We start from the raw sequence: 22,478 nt of genomic DNA, 5'->3' as shown, positions 1-22,478 counted from the left end.
CATCGGAGGGGATGGCACAGGGAATGGGAAGAGCAGAGGCAATGAGGAGCACATCGGAGGGGATGGCACAGGAAATGGGAAGAGTAGAGACAGTGAGGAACACACTGGAGGGGATGGCACAGGAAATGGGAAGAGCAGAGACAGTAAGAAGGACATCGGAGGGGATGGCACAGGAAATGGGAAGAGCAGAGACAGTGAGGAACACATCGGAGATGGCACAGGGAATGGGAAGAGCAGAGGCAGTGAGAAGCACATTGGAGGGGATGGCACAGGAAATGGGAAGAGCAGAGACAGTGAGGAACACATCGGAGGGGATGGCACAGGGAATGGGAAGAGCTGAGGCAGTGAGAAGGATTGATGCTAGATCCAAGTGGGCTAAATGACCTCTGAAGTCACCAGCGGGGGAGCTGAGAAGACGGAGCCGGCTGGGGCAGGATGAGATCGCCTCTTCCCTGCTTTTCGGCATTTCTGCAGGTAAGAAGACACATAAAGCATCTAGAAACTCATAGTGTCTTTCAAAAAAGATTGGAGAAGGTTCACTTCTGTCAATAGAGAGAACAAAAGTATGGCGCTCTCCTGCCATGTTTAATAGACACCTATACCTTGAAAGAACAGATACATGACATAATACTTACATTTGCTGTGCATCTTGAGACTATTGTATATTGTTATCTTCTCTCTGTCAATTTTGGCTGAACATGGAGACTGGCTGACATTGCCCTTCAGTAGTATTACTCACAGGAAGTCAGCTCTACGTAGGAAAATATCTTCCCTTACAATTAGAACTTTTGGGGAGATGTATCAAGCCTTCTAAAGAGTGGAGAAGTTGCCCATAGCAACCAATCATTAACTATAATTTTATAGAATGTAATTGATAAATGCTAGCTAGAAGCTGATTAATTGCAACTTTTCCACGTTGAATATGTATGTTATTAATAGATCTTTCACATAAGCCAACTTGTATTTTACTTGTATCTATGATACTTAAAGTGCTGCTGTATACAAAAATTCTCACAGCATTGCAGGGTACCTAATATAAGACTTGAAAGACTTGTATCATACCATATTTGCCGACTCAAAAGACTTGTATCATACCATATTTGCCGACTCACCCGCAATGGTCGGTAGGCTCCCGAAAATCAGTTGACACTCCCGGCCCCCCACAAGAGAGGGCAAGTGTCCCGGACAAGACATCACCCCGCCCCGCAATGCCAGAAAGTCGTCAAGCATGTATTATACACGTGATGTCACAGTCTATACTCCTGACCTCAGGAAGGCACTATGAAAATGTCCATTAATATGAACTAGGTACCATTTATGCCACATTCCATGTCTAAGGTGCAGAGATGTGACTCTACCAAGTTACCTAAAAACAAGGTTTCCATCTTGAAGCCCCAGTGAGATAAAGTCGCTGTTTGGTCTCATCGGACTGTCCCCCCTCCACATGAGCAGCCCATCCTTCACCGTGGTCTTAAACCTCATGAATATGTTGGATCGAGAGCCCGAAACCCTGGAAGATGGAAAACACAATTTAGGTCATTGACAGTACTGCACAGATGCAGGGTGTTATGGTGGTTTGTGGTATTCTGTGCTCCGTTATATGGACATGGCTTAGAAGGACAAGATGGTGATGGTGGATGGTGATGATGGTAAAGTCGGCAAACATTTCTAAATAGGAATGAAGTAATTAAAGAATTTATTATATCTCCTGTATTACTTATATAATGAATGGTTCAGTTACTTCATTCCTTTAAAAGTAGGTGAAAAATAATCTTCTCACCTACTTTAAGTAATGATGAATTGGCCCCTTGAAGTCTCCCTTGGGTCCCTGATAAGCAAGGAGCCGCAAAGCTTTTTTCGCCATTGGAGGTATCAGCTGATGCCCAATGCCGTAGCTAGGGTAGTGCAGCCGGTGCCATCGCACAGGGCATCACAGGTCAGAGGGCGCTGTTTGGGCCTGTCAAATTTCTGTTTATTATCATTCTTGCTTGTAGCTTCCTCTTATTTCATCCCCAGCATCTCCTGGCCTCTCCTATCTCTTCCCTGGCTCTTCCCCATGAAGCCATGGCCCTTTTTTGGGTGCATTATGTCCCTTTGAAAATTGAGGGGGGCACCAATGCTCTTTCTAGCACAGGGCACCAAAAAGTCTAGTTACGGCTCCGCTGATGCCTATTCTGTCAGTGGAACGCCAGGTGTCCTGATCCTGATCCATCCGCATGCTCATCTTCACTCTCAATATTTAGGACAGAAATGAGACTTGACTATAGGGGGTAAATTTACTAAAGTGAGAGTTTATAGAAGTGAGTTTTAAAAGTGATGTTGCCCATAGCAACAAATCAGATTCTAGCTATTATCTTCTAGAAGGTGCTAGTTAAATGATTGGTTGCTATGGGCAACAGCACTTTTAAAACTCACTTCTAAAAACTCTCACTTTAGTAAATTTACCCCTATTAGTATATTAGGAAAAAGGTATCACAATAAAAGTTGTTGCACAGAGGTAGTTCCAAAAAGCATAATGTAAGTGTACATTGGTAATCCCTAACATAACGTAACACTGTAAGATCATGTGACAGGAGTGGGAAGGGGAGCGGGCTTGTATTGCACACTTATCCTACTTTTGTTATTTTACCTTCAATTTTAAAAATGAGGAGATAAGAGAATAACAAGAGATATGGTAAGAACTTACCTTTGTTATCTCTGTTTCTACGAAGTCCATAGGGTCCACAGGGTTGACCTTGGGGTTATAGCTGGAACAGGATCCATGGGCACCACACAGTTAAGCTTTTAGCTCCCAGGATGCACTTGGGTCCTCCTCTATACCCGCCCCCGAGCCACAGGCACCTCAGTTGGTAAGCAGCCTAGGCCGGAGGAGAATATGGAACAGAGAGAAGGAAGACTGGAACACACAAGAAACCATACTCACAGCAATAGGAGACGGAAAACCGGTGACCAGCCACACAGCCCATTTGAAGCCAGGTGCGTCAGGGCGGGCGCCCTGTGGACCCTATGGACTTCGTAGAAACAGAGATAACAAAGGTAAGTTCTTACCATATCTCTTGTTTTCTACTTCAGGGTCCATAGGGGGTCCACAGGGTTGACCTTGGGGATGTCCCAAAGCAGTTCAACTAAGGGCGGGGACGCTCCTGTGCTGAAAGGAGCACCCGGCGCCCAAAGGAAGCATCCTGAGAGGCGAAGGTGTCAAACGCATAGAACCTCAAAAACGTTTGAATAGAAGACCAAGTGGCCGCCTTACACAGCTGAACAGCAGAAGCGCCACGTCTAGCAGCCCAAGAGGGACCCACAGAACGAGTGGAATGAGCCTTAACAGAGGCTGGCACAGGTAAACCCTCTTGTGCATAAGCCTCACAAATAACGGAACGAAGCCAACGGGCTAATGTTTGTTTGTTGGCAGGCCAACCCCTCTTGTGAAAACCAAAGAGGATAAACAAGGAATCAGACTTCCTAACCGAAGCCGTCCGGTCTACATAAATTCTAAGCGCCCGGACCACATCTAAGGAAGTCTCACCAGCTGAAAGACCAGGGGACTGAAAAGCTGGCACAACAAGTTCCTGATTAATGTGGAACTTCGAGACCACTTTGGGCAAAAACTCAGGACGAGTGCGGAGCACCGCTCTGTCCTGGTGAAAAATCAGGAAAGGAGGGCGACAGGAAAGCGTCCCCAATTCAGACACCCTCCTGGCCGATGCAATTGCCAGGAGAAAAACCGTCTTAAATGTCAGCCACTTGAGCTCCACCGCCTCAAGAGGCTCAAACGGAGGACCCTGCAGGACCCGTAGCACCACCGCCAAGTCCCAAGGAGCCACAGGAGGCACAAAGGGAGGCTGGATCCTGAGAACACCCTGGAAAAAGGTGTGAACGTCTGGTAGTATTGCAATCCGCCGTTGAAACCACACGGACAAGGCGGACACATGAACCTTCAGAGATGCAAGGCGTAAGCCGAGATCCAATCCTGACTGAAGAAATTCCAAGATCCTAGAAACTCGGAACACCTGAGGATCATAATGTCTGGACTCACACCACTGAAAGTAAGTGTGCCACACTCTGTGATAAATCCGTGCTGAAGCAGGCTTGCGTGCCCGGAGCATGGTACCAATAACCGAACTGGAGAAGCCCCGAGACCTCAAGACGGCTGTCTCAAGAGCCACGCCGTCAAAGACAGCCGACCCAGATCCAGGTAAAGGCAGGGCCCCTGAGACAACAGGTCCCGACGCTGAGGAAGAAGGTACGGAGCGTCGATGGAGAGGCTCCTGAGATCGGAGTACCAAGGACGTCTGGGCCACGCCGGAGCTACCAGCACGAGCATGCCGCCGTCCTGCTTGAATTTCCGCAGAACCCGAGGAAGCAGGGATAGCGGAGGAAACAGATACGCCAGGTGAAACGTCCATTTCACCGACAGCGCGTCCACCAGACTTGCGCCTGCGTCTCTTGTCCTTGACCCGTAAACGGGCAACTTGTGATTGTGACGGGAGGCCATCAAGTCCAGCTCCGGCAGTCCCCACCTGTCCACGAGTAGCTGAAACACCTCTGGGTGAAGCGACCATTCCCCGGGAGGAAGTCCGCCTCCCAATTGAGGACTCCGGGGATGAAGACCGCCGAGATCGCCGGAATGTGACCCTCCGCCCAAGTCAGGATACGAGACACCTCCGACATCGCTGCCTGACTGCGAGTTCCGCCTTGGTGGTTGATATACGCCACCGTGGTGGCGTTGTCGGACTGCACCTGTACCGCCCTTCCATGAAGAGCGGGGCCGGACGACTGCAGGGCCCTGTATACTGCCCGCAGTTCCAGGATGTTGATGGGGAGAAGTGCTTCTTCCGCTGACCAACGACCCTGAAGCGACAAAGAGCCGGTCACTGCCCCCCAACCCCGGAGACTGGCATCCGTCGTGAGCAGGACCCAGTCCGGGATCCAAAATGGGCGCCCCTCGACCAGATGAGCTGTCTGAAGCCACCAAGCCAAAGATTGCCGAACGTCCGGAGACAACACCAGCATCTGAGACGGATCCGGTGAGGTAACCCGTTCCATTCTGATAGAATCAGCCCCTGCAGGGGCCGGGAATGGAACTGGGCAAATTCCACCATGTCGAATGTCGACACCATGGACCCCAGAACTCTCATAGCCGAATGGACCGACAGGCGGCAACGGCTCAGGCAACTGTGTATCCGCAGCTGTAGGGAGGCGACCTTCTCCGGAGTCAGGAAGATCCTTTGCTGACGCGAATCCAGCAGGGCTCCCAAATGAACCATCCGCTGAGGTGGAATCAGGGAGGACTTTTTCCAATTTATCAACCACCCGTGTGCTTGCAGGCAAGCGATCGTCAGGTGGAGATGTTGAAGCAGTACCTCCGGGGAGCTCGCCAGCAACAGGAGGTCGTCCAGATACGGCAGCAGCCGTACATTCTGGTTCCGAAGATGTGCGGCCATGACCGCCATAATCTTCGTGAACACCCTCGGTGCCGTGGAGAGACCAAAGGGTAGCGCCCGGAACTGATAGTGGTGTTGAAGGATAGCGAACCTCAGATACCGCTGGTGTGAAGATGCTATCGGAATATGGAGGTAGGCGTCCTGGATGTCCAGGGACACCATGTAATCCCCCGGTTCCATCGCCAGAATGATGGAACGTAACGTTTCCATCCTGAACTTGGGAACTCTGAGGAATCTGTTCAGAGACTTCAAGTTGAGGATAGGGCGATGAGAACCATTGGGTTTCTGCACCAGAAACAGAGACGAATAATACCCCGTCCCTCGTTGTGATAGAGGAACGGGAACAATGACCCCTGCTTTCAGCAAGGACTCTATAGCCTCCTGAACCTGTAACGCCTTGGTCCTGTCCTGAGAAGGACTTGTGCAGAAAAACTGGTGGGGTGGTCTGTGCCGAAAAGACAGGGCGTACCCCTGGGAGACCACTTCTCGAACCCAGGCATCCGTGGTGGTATTGTGCCAGCACTGGGCAAATAGAAGAAGTCGGCCTCCCACTCTGAGGTCCCCCAGAGGGAGGCCCGTCCCATCAGGCCGCAGGTTTATCTTCCTGCTTGGAAGAAGGACGCCGAGCACTCCAGACTTGCTTCTTGGGTTTAGAGGCAGTCTTACTCGCAGACTGTCTCGGGAAGGACTGACCTTTCGCCTTACCCTGAACCCGAAAGGAACGAAAAGCCGAACTCCGAACCTTAGCAGGCAGTGCCGCCGAAGGGAGGAAGGCCGACTTGGATTTAGCCAGGGTGTCCACTATTTTGTCCAAGTCCGGACCAAATAGTAATTCACCATTGAAAGGTAAGGCCTCCAGACCCTTCTTTGAATCAGAGTCCGCTCTCCAGGACCGCAACCACAAGGATCGGCGGCCAGACACCGCTGCAGCCGATACCCGCGAGGTCAGCAGACTAGCATCTAAAGAAGCTTCACCAATGTAAGAAGCAGCGTCCCTCATTTGTCCCAACAACGCCCGCTGGACATCCGGAGCATCGTCTGGGAAGGTATCTTCCAATGCATTGGCCCACCCCTCAATGGCCTTGGCCACCCAGGAGATGGCCATGGACGGTCGGGCCACCGCCCCGGAGAGGGAGTAAGCAAGTCTCAACTTTCCTGTCCGTGGGATCCTTCAGCGAGGATATCGACGGTAATGGTAAGGTGGCGCCCCGAGTTAAACGGGTGACATGGGAATCCACCGCCGGTGGAGTTTCCCATTTTTTACAATGTGCCTCAGGGAAGGGGTAATTAGAAGCCAACCGCTTCTGAGGAAGGAATCTCTTACTGGGCGCCTGCCAAGCTACCGCCATATGATCCGTCAACTGATCCGACAGGGGAAACACCGCAGAAGCCACCTTAGTTTTTTTGAAACTAGGAAACTTCGACTTAGGAACCGGTGCCTCATCCTCTATAAGAAGAATAGCTCGCACCGCCCTAACTAGTGCTCGCACATTAATGGACGACTTGGTATCCATTTCCTGGACCGAGGCGTCCGAGTCAGTGTCATCAGGGACCTCCCCATCATCTGAGGAACCCTCTGAGTCCGATACCTGAGCAGCCCGTGTCATGAGTGGGCGTTTAGAAATCCTAGAAGGCATGTCAGTCTGCAACATTGACTGAAAAGCCGAGGAAGCGGCCGCCAAATTTTGCACAGAGTTGGAGAGCACATCCACCCATGGTGGAGGCGTCGCCATAGGGGCCTGAAAAGGTACCACAGGCTGCTGCGGCACAGGGGAAGCCTGTATATACATAGGCAACCCCGCATAGGGACCAACTGATTGAGACCCAGGAGGACTCCGCAATAACTGCGGGACACCCGGGGAATGGGGGATGGTCGGCTGGGGCACCGCCCTAGTAGGGAGAGCAGTCGGGACCGACAGACGGTCCGCAATAGACACCAGCACTTGAGAAAACATCGCCCACGGTGGTTCCTGCGCCAGAGAAGGTCTGGATGGGCCAGGAGCCACCTGGCATCGACTACACAGGCCATCCTGTGACAAATCCTCCCTATCTACTCCTGCAGAACAGCGTCCGCAGGAGGCCAACACCGGAGCCACTGAGCGCTCAACCTCCTCGTCTGACATGACAGAATATATTATATATCTGGCACCAGGGTAGAAGTAAAACGCACTCACCGGTGTGCTGAACAACAGCCCACAATATGGCACTGAGTAGCACACAACTGTATGTGACGGACCTCACAAATACGTGATCTATATAAGTGAGGTCAGTAGAAACGCCCCTCCCCCACACACCTGTAGGGCTTGTAGGAGAAGTAAAGGGATAGGTATAAGCTGACAGTAAGCGGAAAATAAGCACAGACAGGCAGCACTAGCAAAAGTCACATACCATGCAGGAAGATATACTCACTGCACCTTTACACTACAATCAACCTGCCCAGATTCAGTGTCTGGGAGGGCTATAGTGCTGTGTACGCTGTCCTTAATCAGGGGAGAGGTACACAGGGGGACCGGTCCGCGTGCTCCCTGAGATCTGCGCTGCCACTGGGAAAATGGCCGCTGGAGACCTCAGAGGAGGAGTGGCCGTGTAACTGCAGCTCAGCGACGCCAGACTGCGTGCTGAAAGGCGCGCTGAGCTGAGGGGAGGAGCCGCTGATCAGGGAAGGCTTCCTCCCCTGGCTGGCCATAACCCCAGGGATGCTGGCTTCCCGCTTGCCCCTTTATCCCTGGTGGTCTAGTGGTCCCACGGGTTATGGGGGGGGGGCCCGGGGGGGGCCCGCCCCCACTGCCAGCAGCCTCCGGTCTGTCCCCCGGACCGGAGGCTAAAGGACTGCATTTAAGGCATTCCGCGCGCCGCCGCCAGCCAGCGACGCGCGGCTTACCTGAATCCCCGGCGACTCCGGCAGCAGTCCTGGGAGGTAGACAGAGTCCGGCTAGTACGGACTCTGCCCTCCCGCCGCGATCCCCAGATCAGTACTGGCGTCGCGGCGCCAGTCGGGGATCAGAGCGGCAGCGTGGGCGTCTGTACAGACAGCCCTTCGCTGCCGTCTGTAGTAAAAAGAGATTAAAAATAAATAAAATCTAACTTAAAATAAAAAGCTTCTGGGGGCTGCTCCTGCAGCCCCCCTGCGCGGTGACCGACTCCGGCCGGGCACCAGCTTACACTGAGGTGCCTGTGGCTCGGGGGCGGGGTATAGAGGAGGACCCAAGTGCATCCTGGGAGCTAAAAGCTTAACTGTGTGGTGCCCATGGATCCTGTTCCAGCTATAACCCCAAGGTCAACCCTGTGGACCCCCTATGGACCCTGAAGTAGAAAATAATATTCATGTTCACAGAGCTTTGTCTAGTTCGGCAAAAGTGTCAGTCTGCTTGCTGAGATTATCTTTGCCTAGAGAGCCATTGTTTTCATCTCTATACCTTTCTATACCCAGGGTTGGACTGGCCCACAGGGGTACAGGGGAAATCAGCGGTGAGCCCCACTGTCAGTGGGCCCACCCCTCCTCTAGGTGTCAGGTTTCAGACCCCGAATTATAAACAAGGGGGCTTGGTTCACTTCTATAGAATCTACACCAAGATTTGCCTAATGGTTAGCCAACTGTCTGTGATGGCAGGCCACACCCCCTCTGGTGGATGACCACTCCCCTTAAGCATGGGGCCTTACCACTGATTATCCCGGTGGGCCCCTCATGCTCCAGTCCGACACTGTCTATACCTTTTATATTCAGTCCAAACCCCTCATGTCAGCTAATAATCTCACAGTACATCAATCTGCAGGCATTCCATATAACATGGATGGGAGAGGCAGCATTTTGAGCAAAGCCTGGTCGGGAACAAAAATGTTCAAACAACTAAAGGAGACACAGACAAATTAAAGAGCCAGTCAAGCCACTATTTGACATTAATATATAGTAAAAATACTGTATTAAAGGGCTGAAAAATACACTTGAACTAACTGTAGTATTTCCACTTAAAAATATCCACTCTCAATAAGCTCTGTCACAGTTGCCATGTCAGGAGGCTTCTCTAACAGAGCAGGCTCAGAGTGACTGACAGCTTTGTAGTCTTGCTTTTCAAAAATACACTCTGGGGTGTATTCAATAAACCCCACGGCTAATTGCAGCGCTAGAGCTATTCAATTAGCGGGGATTACCCTGCGTGCGAGTCACCACAGTCAGACTGAACCTCGCAGCTCGGCGGAAAAAAAAAAGTGGGTACACGCGTGGGGGAAAAAAAACATTGATACGTGGAATCATTGGGTTTATGCGCGTGAATCCCAATTTTTCAGCGCGGTAAAAAGGTTCATTAAATAGCCTTTCCCTGCGTCGCTGGGATTTTTGTCAGCAATTAGTCGCATGGTAAACCTCACGACTGATTGAATACCCCTGAAAGTCAGCAAAAGATAAAACACAATATTGGGTTCCCGCGTGGGGAAAAAACCTATTGATTCAGCAGTTTGCACGGAATCAGTGGGTTTACACGCGTGAATCCCGATTATTCGTCGCAGGAAAAATAAGCTATTTGATTTTATTTTTGCCGGCAATTATCCATGGGTTAAACCCCGGAGCTAATTGAATACCCTTGTGTGTGTAGGCTGGTTTATAATATATACCGGAGCACAGCCTAGGGTGTCATAGCATCTGAAATGTGTCTTTTGTAGGATCTCCTGATTCATGATAACTTGTAAACACGGTAGCACTTACCTTTTAAGAACCTCCCGGTTGTCATATATGAGATAACTGCGCCCAATAAACTGCGGGATTTCGATGGCCTCTGTTATGACTAAGAAGAAAAATAAACTTCATATTCTTCATCATGCACCGCACACAAGCGTCAAAATCTGTATTGGTGCCATTATGGGGGTATTTCTCCAAACCCAAATATTTGAAATGATTTTGATTTGCTGAGACAGTCTCAGATTTTATTGATTAATCCCTGATATATTTACAACCTACATTCATGAGAAATTTATTTTTTTATATGCCAAATAAAGTGAATTATTTTTATTTTTATTCTGAGCTTTATATAAAAAAAAACGAACTACCTTAATTCTGTACCATTACAGTAAAATTGATGCCACTGGCATATTACATGAAGAGATTCTTGCACTGATAGAACACTCGCCCGTGTACATCTCTTGGTAGAATAAACTAGACATTTTTAATTGCTGTATGTATTATGTTTTGAGGTGTATTTTCTTTTCAACAATAGATTTTAAATAACAGATTGAATGACGAATGATAATGATACTTATATTTGAATACACTGGGCTGTGTGTGTCATATAGATGTCTCTCTATCAGTAAGCGTCCCCCTAACTTATACCAATGAAGACATATGATTAGACTACTTTGACAGGTGCCTGGAGTTATACCAGTGTCTCACAGAGGAACCTGGCATAATTCTGACATCTCTGTATATTCTGTGGCAAGAATTTTTCTAAAACTTTTCAAACATTAGATAACAGTGAGGACCATGATTTACACGTGTCTTCAAATGACAGTATAGACCTTTTTTTATACACAAAGCACTGAACATAAGGACTGTTGGGAGCGACCATACACATATGCTTCTCTGGCAAAAGGGTCCTATGAAAAGCATAAGTCTTCAGGGAAAATAACCATGACACAAAAAACATCTCACACATAAGTGGTACATAATCAAAGCAGCACAAACGTCCCCTCACTCTTACGCTATTTTTTTAAACCATAAATTAATCTAAATCAAGAAGTACTTTAGTACAAAAATGGAGACCTTGATTTAATTGATACGAGTGGCAGTAAGGAGAGATGGGTTTGACTGGTCATCTACAGTGCGCATCCTATAGACTGTGCTGCTGCTTCTCCCGTCCAGGCGCAATTTCAGCTTGCGGAGACTGCTCCTCTGCAGCGCAGGTGGGGACATACCTAGTGAACCATCATGGCTCATCGGTGCATAATCCAAGGGGTGTATGAGTGTCTATCAGGTGATCTTCATAAATGAGCTCTATAGTATATAGTATATAGGCCACACTTACGAAAAGGGTGACACTACTGCTTTCTTTTACACCAGTTTTCAGAAATGTCTCCCAGTGGGTATACGCTGGCCCCCATAATGTCCTATCAACTCATGGCGTAGCTGTACTACAGAACTATGCTACTTTTCACAGACAGTTGGGGATTAATACTCTACTATTACAGTACTTACTATTAATGCAGTAATTTCCACATTCTGCAACAAGTCAGCAATAAAACAGAACACGGACATACGTCACAATGAGAAGTGATCTTACGCTTCCAGCTATAGAATGCATATATGATACCAGAAAAATAATGAAGCAATAAGCGGCATACCCAACCCCCAAGTTATATAGTGGCATAGTTTTTTTTTTTTAATTATCTGAATTAAATTAAACAGTAAGTACTGGAGATTTTGGGACAGGTTTATTAAAGTTTCCACAAAAAGAAAGAAAAGTGGAGATTGTGCCATAGCAACCAATCAGATCCTAGCTATCATTTCTCTATTGCATCCCAGAAAATGGTAGCCACAAGCTGATTGGTTGCTATAGGCAAAACCTCCACTTGTCTGTTTGAGAAGCTTTAGTAAATCTATTTATTTGTATTGGCAAGATGCCTGTTCTGTCTCTATAGCATTTAGAGAGCAATAGCATTAAAACATGCTGTAATGCTTCAAAATATTCAAAAAAGAAAATATAGAATGTATTTTAACGCTTTATTTATTTTATAGTTACTATTCAATTAATGGAACTGAAAAGTCCAAATATTTCCAGTCAATTGTGTATGCAAGAGCCAGAGGTGCCAGTCAGCATACACATGTGCTCGAATACAAAAGTAAATCTGAACTCACCGTGCCGCTGTCAGTAACAGCTGCCGCGGTAATATATCTTTAATAAGTGCAGGCAATAAGTGAATTTTTACAGAGCAAATTATCAAACTTACGGCTGCAATAGCAGGTGATAATAAGTTCTGTAGGCCCCAAATGATAAAATCTAAAATACATTATTTTCCAAGCAAACCTAGGAGTGAGTGCACCATCTAGTGGTAATAAATATAACTACAACTATAATACGAAAACTTTTTCTTCACATCGGCTGTCACAGTAATGACAAGATAAAGGATAGTTTGACATTGCTGTAAGTGTATAAAGTTGATGCAGTAACCATCTAACTGTCATTATGATATTAAAAAATGACAATAACTTAGAAGATTGTACATCTCATTGGTTATATATGAAAAATATCCCAGTTACCTTTCTGGCAGTTCTTCCCATCGAATCCCAGTGGGCAATCACATTCATAGCTGTCATGTTTGGGTCTACAGCTGCCACCATTGGCACATGGGACATTGGCGCAGGGATGGGCGGTGTTCACAAGGTTTACTCCAGAATTCAGTCCATGCACCAGGTTGATGATCCGGTCATTGAGTATAAGCTGTGAGCAAGTGAAAGTACATATATTACAGGTGTGTGCTGGTAGTGTGCCTGAGGTGTGCCACCGCACGGGGGAACCCAGTGCATGCTGCAGTGTGCCTGAGGTGTGTCACCGCACGGGGGAAACCAGTGTATGCTGCAGTGTGCCTGAGGTGTGCCACCGTACGGGGGAACCCAGTGTGTGCTGCAGTGTGCCTGAGGTGTGTCACCGTATGGGGGAACCCAGTGTATGCTGTAGTGTGCCTGAGGTGTGTCACCGTATGGGGGAACCCAGTAATGTGCTGCAGTGTGCCTGAGGTGTGTCATCGCATGGGGGAACCCAGTGTGTGCTGCAGTGTGCCTGAGGTGTGCCACCGCACAGGGGAACCCAGTGTGTGCTGCGGTGTGCCTGAGGTGTGCCACCGCTTGGGGAACCCAGTGTGTGCTGCAGTGTGCCTGAGGTGTGTCACCGCACGGGGGAATCCAGTGTGTGCTGTGGTGTGCCTGAGGTGTGTCCATGCATGGGGGAATCCAGTGTGTGCTGCAGTGTGCCTGAGGTGTGTCACCGCACGGAGGAATCCAGTGTGTGCTGCAGTGTGCCTGAGGTGTGTCCATGCATGGGGGAACCCAGTGTGTGTGTTGTATGCCTGAGGTGTGCCCCCACACAGCGGACCCCAGTGTGTGTGTAGTATGCCTGAGGTGTGCCACCGCATGGGGGAACCTAGTGTGTGCTGTAGTATGCCTGAGGTGTGCCACCGCATGGGGGAATCCAGTGTGTGCTGCAATGTGCTTGAGGTGTGTCACCTCATGGGGGAACCCAGTGTGTGCTGCAGTGTGCTTGAGGTGTGTCACCTCATGGGGGAACCCAGTGTGTGCTGCAGTGTGCTTGAGGTGTGTCACCTCATGGGGGAACCCAGTGTGTGCTGCAGTGTGCCTGAGGTGTGTCACCGCACGGGGGAACCCAGTGTGTGCTGCAGTGTGCCTGAGGTGTGCCACCGCACTGGGGAACCCAGTGTGTGCTGCAGTGTGCCTGAGGTGTGCCACCGCATGGGGGAACCAAGTGTGTGCTGTAGTGTGTCTGAGGTGTGCCCCCACACAAGGGAACCAGTGTGTGCTGCAGTGTGCCTGAGGTGTGCCACCGCATGGGGGAAGCCAGTGTGTGCTGCAGTGTGCCTGAGGTGTGCCACCACACAGGGGAACCCAGTGTGTGCTGTAGTGTGACTGAGGTGTGTCACCGCACAGGGGAACCCAGTGTGTACTGTAGTGTGACTGAGGTGTATCACCGCACAGGGGAACCCAGTGTGTGCTGTAGTGTGCCTGATGTGTGCCACCGCATGGGGGAACCCAGTGTGTGCTTCAGTGTGCCTGAGGTGTGTCACCGCACGGGGGAACCCAGTGTGTGCTGCAGTGTGCCTGAGGTGTGCCACCGCATGGGGGAACCCCGTGTGTGCTGTAGTGTGACTGACGTGTGCCCCCGCACAGGGGAACCAGTGTGTGCTGCAGTGTGCTTGAGGTGTGCCACCGCATGGGGGAACCCAGTGTGTGCTGCAGTGTGCCTGAGGTGTGTCACCGTATGGGGGACTCCAGTGTCTGCTGCAGTGTGCCTGAGGTGTGCCACCGCACGAGAGAACACAGTGTATGCTGCAGTGTGCCTGAGGTGTGTCCTCGCATGGGGGAATCCAGTGTATGCTGCAGTGTGCCTAAGGTGTGCCATGCATGGGGGAATCCAGTGTGTGCTGCAGTGTGCCTGAGGTGTGCCACCGCATGAGGGAACCCAGTGTGTGCTGCAGTGTGCCTGAGGTGTGTCACCGCATGGGGGAACCCAGTGTGTGCTGTAGTGTGTCTGAGGTGTGCCACCGCATGGGGGAACCCAGTGTGTACTGCAGTGTGCCTGAGGTGTGCCACCGCACGGGGTAACCTAGTGTGTGCTGCAGTGTGCCTGAGGTGTGCCACCACATGGGGGAACCCAGTGTGTGCTGCAGTGTGCCTGACGTGTGCCACCGCATGGGGGAACCAAGTGTGTGCTGTAGTGATGACTGAGGTGTGCCCCCACAGAAGGGAACCAAGTGTGTGCTGTAGTGATGACTGAGGTGTGCCCCCACAGAAGGGAACCCAGTGTGTGCTGCAGTGTGCCTGAGGTGTGTCACCACATGGGGGAACCCAGTGTGTACTGTACTGTGACTGAGGTGTGTCACCGCACAGGGGAACCCAGTGTGTGCTGCAGTGTGCCTGAGGTGTGTCACCGCATGGGGGAACCCAGTGTGTACTGCAGTGTGCCTGAGGTGTGCCACCGCACGGGGTAACCCAGTGTGTGCTGCAGTGTGCCTGAGGTGTGCCACCACATAGGGGAACCCAGTGTGTGCTGCAGTGTGCCTGAGGTGTGCCACCGCATGGGGGAACCAAGTGTGTGCTGTAGTGATGACTGAGGTGTGCCCCCACAGAAGGGAACCAAGTGTGTGCTGTAGTGATGACTGAGGTGTGCCCCCACAGAATGGGAACCCAGTGTGTGCTGCAGTGTGCCTGAGGTGTGTCACCACATGGGGGAACCCAGTGTGTTCTGTAGTGTGACTGTGGTGTGCCACCGCATAGGGGAACCCAGTGTGTACTGTACTGTGACTGAGGTGTGTCACCGCACAGGGGAACCCAGTGTGTGCTGCAGTGTGACTGAGGTGTGCCACCGCATGGGGGAACCCAGTGTATGCTGTAGTGTGACTGAGGTGTGTCACCGCACAGGGGAACCCAGTGTGTGCTGCAGTGTGACTGAGGTGTGCCACCGCATGGGGGAACCCAGTGTGTGCTGCAGTGTGCCTGAGGTGTGTCACCACACAGGGGAACCCAGTGTGTGCTGCAGTGTGCCTGAGGTGTGTCACCACACAGGGGAACCCAGACACCTACTCCGTGGTATGATGGGGATATCTTGTAGCAAGATTGTGGAGAAGTAATGGATAATCTTTAATCATTCATCTTAATTAATTAATGTACTTTTTGCGCACGATGGTGCCAGATTCCTTACACTAGGTTAAGGTGCCTTAACTTGGATTTCTTATTTTCCTTTTTTCAAGTATTCTGGAAAACATGGTCTAAGTGGATTTTCTCATGTAATTTTTATGATATGTCTATGGTTTTTGTGCATCTTTTCCAGGTCTCATATGTGCAGTCACATTTCAGCCATCTTTCCCCGCCCTCATCACCTATACACCTATCCTTGTCCATGGCGATCTCTGCTGTGTAGCGATTCATTAAAAGCGAGGCCCTCTTAGGTTGCGCAGCTCATTGTTTAAATTGAGATGCAGACTAAGGTCCTGATTAGGATCTGCACGGAAAATGCCATCTCACCTACGACCTCTCGGGGATCGCAATTGCGAAAATATGCTAATGACTCACATCGCCGTCCTGTGCATAGAGACACCCACTGAAAGCATCTCACATTCACCGCTCATGCACAAAACCAGAAACATAGAACGCAGATAAGGCGGCCATCAGCCTTCTGAGTAAGTCTAAGCTGCCGCAGACACAGCGGGTCTCCTTACATGCAGAGGGCTCTCCTACTGCGAGCAAGGATGCAGCGGCTAATTTATGCACTGCCAGAAAACAGTGTTTAAACGGTCTGACACTCCTGCGTTTTTCTAACCACCCCCAGTTACTTACCCAGATGCCTACCTGTTACTAATTTTGCAAATAAATCGTCAGTGTGAGCGTGACTGCAAAACAATCGCTGAGCGTGCGCAGTGCGGCTTTCTTGCATGTGCAATGGCTAACAATCGCTCAAGCTGCGTAAATATCGGCATTGCTTGCGGATCTGTATCAGGCACTAAATACAGACAGTGTTTAGAATACGTCTATCATTATATACAGCAGGGCGGACCTATCTCGCCTGTCACAACCACCTCTTATGTTTGGCGGATTTATACAGTGGTTTTGATAAACGTCCCTTAAGTAAAAGCCTCTCTGTTCAAACTAAGGTAAAAGGTTCACGGAGGCAAAAATATTGCCCGTTGCGGAAATAAAATTAGTTATTGTTGCATATTTACTGAGAGCTGTTGTTCTTTCATTACTTTATATTTATCTCAGTGGGGGAAATTCAATTAAGCGCAATGTTGAATAGCTCCTGGAAGGAGTTCCCGGAGCTATTCAATTGGTTGCGCTGTTAAGCCCAATTAGAACCACTTATAGATGTGTTCACATACATCTTACTTCCTTGTGCGTTAAACAGGCCGACTTTTTGTGTGTCTTTTTACCTTCAAATGTGTCTTATTCGCAAAGCAATGTGACTGATATACAATGACCCCAGTAGTAGTCCCCCTATGCTGCATTGCCTCCAGTAGTAGTCCCCCCTATACAGTGCCCCAGTAGTAATCCCCCCTATGCAGTGTCCCCAGTAGTAGTCCCCCCTATGCTGTATTGCCCCCAGTAGTTGTCCCCCCTATACAGTGCCCCCAGTAGTAGTCCCCCTATGCTGCATTGCCCTCAGTAGTAGTCCTCCTATACAGTGCCCTCAGTAGTAGTCCTCCTATACAGTGCCCCCAGTAGTAGTCCCCCCTATACAGTGCCCCCAGTAGTAGTCCCCTATACAGTGCCCCCAGTAGTAGTCCCCCCTATATAGTGCCCCCAGTAGTAGTACCCACTATACAATGCCCCCAGTAGTAGTCCCCCCTATACAGTGCACTGAGTAGTAGTCCCCCCTATACAATGCCCCCAGTAGCGGCCACCCCTCCCTAAAGTGCCCCCAGTAGCGGTCACCCCTATACAGTGCCTCCAGTAGCGGCCACCCCCTATAAAGTGCACCCCCCTTCTGTGCCAGGCTTACACACACACACAGAAGAAAACAAAAATACAACTTACCTGATCCACGCTCCTGACGCTACCGCCACTATCCGTTCCGAGTCCCGGCTCTTCTCTTGCACTATGGGAGAGATGTCATGATGTCTCTCCCATCACCCGCTGTGGGGGGAGCCGGTAGATGGAGCTCATGAGTGAGCTCCAGCCGTCTCCCTCCATGGATGACGCAGCAGCCAATGAGAGTCTGTCTGGCTATCATTGGTTGGCTGCTATAACAAACACAAGCCATCGCTGGCAGCTGTGTGTATGTAAACTGTGTAGGGCAGACCACTCTCATTGTGGTCTGCCCAACACTTGTGGGGCCGGGGGATTAGTGGGGTAGTCCACCCCTTGGCTGCTGGTGACACTGCCGGACGGCGCGCCCCCCTTTGGTCGGCGCCCCTGGCGAGTGCCATCCTGGCCAATGGCTACATACGCCCCTGACTGGGGGCAATAATAGGAAGGGCCACTACAGGGGGCACTGGATATGGGGGATCACTACTGGGTGCCTGCATAAGGGGGACCACTACTGGGAAAACTGCATGGGGGGGACTACTGCTGGGGACACTATATAAAGGGCACTGCATAGGGGGGGGACTACTACTGGGGGCACTATATAAAGGGCACTGCATAGGGGGGGGACTACTACTGGGGGCACTATATAAAGGGCACTGCATAAGGGGACACCGCTACTGGGCGCACTGCATTGTGGGGACTGCTACTGGGGGCACTGCATAAGGGGGAACACTACATGGGGCACTGCATTTGGGGAGACCACTACTGGGGATACTGTATAAGGGGCACTACTATGGGCCTGCATAAGAGGGACCACAACTGCATACTAATAGAGCAGGAAGTCCACTACTGACATCAGTAGTGATGTCAGTAACCCCTCCTACAAACGGCAGACGTTCCTAAGGGAACGCCTGCGTTTGTTCGGCCACCCCCCCTACCCGCCCACAAAACGGGGCGAGCTGTCAATCACCATCGACAGCCGCCCCGTCTTGTTGCGAGCCCCGTAGAGACTGACCTTCAGTGGGCAACCATCAGGCCGCTTGCGAGCGGCTCTGAATCGGGCCCATAGTGAGGTCCATCAAAAAAATAGTTTGCAGAGTTTGGTGTGGAAGGACTTTCCTGGCCGGCACAGGACCCTGACCTCAACCCCATCAACACCTTTGGGATATGCCAATTGCGAGCAAGGGTTATAGCCGAACATCAGTGCCCGATCTCACTAATACTCTTAGGGCTAAATAGATGCAAATCTAAGCAGCCTTGTTCCAAAATATAGTGTAAAGCTTCCACAGGAGAGCGGAGAATGTTGTTGCAGAAAACAGGGTTCCAAATTCCTATTAATGCCCATGGTTTTTGGAATGTGATGTTAAACAAGTGCATATGGCAGAGGTTCCCAAACAGTCCAGGTTTTAAGGATATCCATGCTTGACCACAGGTGCCTTAATTAGTACCTTAGTCAACTTGATTTAAGCACTTGTGCTCAACCATGGATATCTTTATAACCTGAACTGTTGGGGATCCTTGAGGACAGCATTTGGGAAACTCTAGGCATATGGGAATGATGTTTGGGTGTCCAGATGCTTCTGGCCATAAAGTGTATGTATATATTATATCACAGGTTCTCAAACTTGGTCCTCAGGACCCCAAACAGTGCATATTTTCCATATCTTCTCACAGAATAACAAGTGAAATAATTACCTCTATCTGTGGATCTATTAAAATGTATCAGTGAGTAATGAGTACACCTGTGCACCTGCTGGGCGACCTGGAAAACGTGACCTGTGTGGGGTCCTGAGGACGGAGTTTGAGAACCACTGTATAATATCATACTTGTCTACTGTCCCGGGACTGCCAGGAGCCTCCCGAAAATCGAGTGCCGCTCCCGGAACCCCGCAAGAGCAGGCAAGTCCCCCGGAGTGGCGGCCAGCCCCCACGCCCCCCCCCCCCTCGATTGGCGTGAAAGTGGGCGGTCCAAGGGTGCGATGACGAGATCGTAGCCAGTAATTTCGTCATTATAAAGCAGGGGGCTGGGGCCACAATGACGCAATCCCGACGGCACGCCCCCGCTCTGTCTGCCTAAACCGCCCCCACCCACCCTGTTGCCCCGACCTGGCAGCCCCCTCCCGGAGGGGGCTGGCCAAATGTCGGTCAGTATGTATTATATACATGATATATGCATCCTGCCCTGGAAACGCCATACTGCCCTGCAATACAAGTCACTGTGAGTACTTGTGCACAGCTAGAAATAGGAATGCAACTGGTATCCTTTATATTACAGTCAGTCAGTCTGATCTAGAGGACAGATTCCTGTAATAGCTCCCTATACAGATGCAACATAACACTAGTACATACAATATGTCTGTTCTACTCACTTTCTGAATACTGCCAGTGAAAGGCCTCAGGACTCCAGAGTTTTTCTTGACGGTGTCATAATCAGGAACACCACCAATGTAAATGGCAGGATTACACTTTATCTGAGTAAATCCACCCTGCAATATAAAGACATGTTTGTTATTATTGAGAGACGCAGCTTTTGAATAAATGGCAAACATGGCGTGTACAGTGATCATGCGAGTGAACAGCAAAGGTCGGGATTGTCTCTAAAAAGCGGAGAACGGAGGCATCAGCACGCGGAGCAGGGTTTAGAATGGTAACAAATGCTGGAAATGTTAGAAGATGCAAATTTTCTGTTCTTGGTTCCCTTCTCTGCTCCCTGTACACTTCTTCACTTGGGGAACTTATCATCCCCTTCTATCTCCTTTACACCAGCAACACCCAAATTGACCTCTCTCCCCGTCCCGTTCCGTCCTCTCCTGTGTCATCTGCTAACTCTCGGCCACCCAGCACTTCCTTGAACTTAACATCTCTAAAAATGTCATCATTGCCATGGTCTTAGGGCCTGATTCAGAGCCGCTCGCTCTGAATCAGGGCGGCCGCTTTGTTATGCCAAACCTGGCCTCCTGGCCACTCGCTAAGCTGTGGGTGACCACCCACAGCTGTAGCGAGCGGCCAGGTGATGGTCGCGACCATCGGGCTTACGACGAGACCCTTGTGGTAGGGTCTCGTCTGCCGCAAGCCCCAGTGAAGCCCACTACTGACATCACATCGACCCGCTTGTGAGCGCATAGCACTTGCGAGCGGGTCAGAATCAGGCCCTTAGTCTACCTCTCAGATGACAATACAGTAAATCTGTCTCCCCAAAACAGGCGCAGGCCTATCATCACGTGTCATCCTCTATTTTGCTCTCCCATTCTCCCCCCACATTCAGTCTCTTTCCCAATCCTGCTGCTTACACCAATATATTCAGGACATGATAATAATCATAGGCATAGGTTTCCACACTGCCCAGTTATTATAACTTAATCCTATATAAACATCATTCACGTCACATCAATAAACTCTACTCCTGTATAATTGCCACTACCAAGTCGGATCCTGGAAAAGCAGTTACAGTATCTCTTTATCTATGTCCAGTTGTGATGGTTGTGCGTTGTGTTGTGTGTTGTGTGTTTTTGAGCTTGTTCACTATTCTATTGTTTTTTTTTCTAATTGCATCCTGTATTAAAGAGTTATTGTGTAATAGAAAAGTTTCATGATTATTTAAAGATTGTTAATTGTTGCCTTATGCTGATTGCACTGCCTATTCTAAATGCCCTACTGTAATTGAAATTGAATAGGACATTGGGGCAGGGCTGGATTAAGGGCCACATGGGTCTGGGGCTGAAAATGTTCAGGAGCCTATATGGAGAATGGGAGGAGCTATAACCAGCGCTGTGTGGGTGTGGCCAGAGCCACATGGGCGTGTGCTCCCCCTACACCACAGCTCCACAGTCTCTCTAAATACATCAAAATAAAAACATTGCATAATATTGTGAAAAAAACTAGAAAAAAATATTTTAATTCTAATGATTTATCGCCAACTGTGTGGCCAACCAGGCACCATGCTGATCTGCCTATTTTTATGTAGAGACCTGGAGCTGGAGCTCCATCCGTCCCATTGTTAATCCAGCCCTGTATTGGGAGGGGGGGGTTGGAATCAGTTAGCTTTGAATTCCCTAGTGTGAAGTCCTGCGTTATTAAAGTGCATATCCTGTGGTATTTTCATGAAGGGCGCTCCCGAATCCCTTGCGGTTAAACGGCTTTGCGCCCATGTCCTGCGTTATGTCATGTGCAACCTATGTGAGGTGCATGAAAGAGCGGGGAAATCATTATGAACCCCCCAAAAAGTGGCAAATAAGGTAGCAGGATCGTGTAGGAGGCTGTTAGTGGTCATAACCATAGTACAGGAGGCTGTTACATGGTTGATTTGTCCATTTTCTATGAATGATGGGAAAATGACAGCCAGCAAGTGTTTCAGCAAACAAAAGTGACAAGAGTATTTTGTCTCTATAGTGATTTTAAAGTGTGTATATAAAAGTTTGTAAAAAGTAAGAAAAAACACTTGCAACTCCCATCTGCAAGTTCAAAAACACTCTCCCATTAATACAGCACCCAACAAAACTTTTCCCATTTCATTTAACCTACGGTATTATTCTTCTCTTAAGAGAAAATGACATGAAAAATTATTTTATTGGCCATATTTTACTGTTTAAAAACCTCTAAATACATGAGGATTTATTGGGAGGGGAGTCCCAGGGGTACTGCACGGTGCCACAACATTTGTCCATTAACATAAGAATTTTTCCTACTTTTTTCACCTAGTCTAAAGCTGCAAGCTAAAATCTGTGTTAACTCCCTTTGAGACCCTCATTAACTTAATGTGAATTTCTAATTGAATAGCAAAAATTTTTGACCATAGGTCT

The 22,478-nt window shown here is 49.5% G+C and overlaps 1 protein-coding gene across 1 annotated transcript in view; it reads right to left on the bottom strand.

The window, feature by feature from the left end:
• The window catches only part of EGFLAM (EGF like, fibronectin type III and laminin G domains), a 212,585-nt gene that overhangs the window by 16,016 nt on the left and 174,091 nt on the right, over window positions 1-22,478 (bottom strand). The window contains exons 17-20 of the mRNA XM_088465218.1: window positions 20,049-20,165; window positions 12,688-12,868; window positions 10,144-10,222; window positions 1,367-1,510 (exon numbers count right to left, since the gene is read on the bottom strand). Coding sequence (XP_088321344.1) covers window positions 1,367-1,510; window positions 10,144-10,222; window positions 12,688-12,868; window positions 20,049-20,165 — 521 coding nt within the window. The remainder of the gene's footprint in view (window positions 1-1,366; window positions 1,511-10,143; window positions 10,223-12,687; window positions 12,869-20,048; window positions 20,166-22,478) is intronic.

The sequence above is a fragment of the Taudactylus pleione genome, unplaced genomic scaffold (assembly GCF_031769625.1).
Source record: "Taudactylus pleione unplaced genomic scaffold, aTauple2 ptg001915l, whole genome shotgun sequence".
Taxonomy (NCBI): Eukaryota; Metazoa; Chordata; class Amphibia; order Anura; family Myobatrachidae; genus Taudactylus; species Taudactylus pleione.
This window is presented reverse-complemented; position numbering and strand designations above follow the sequence as displayed.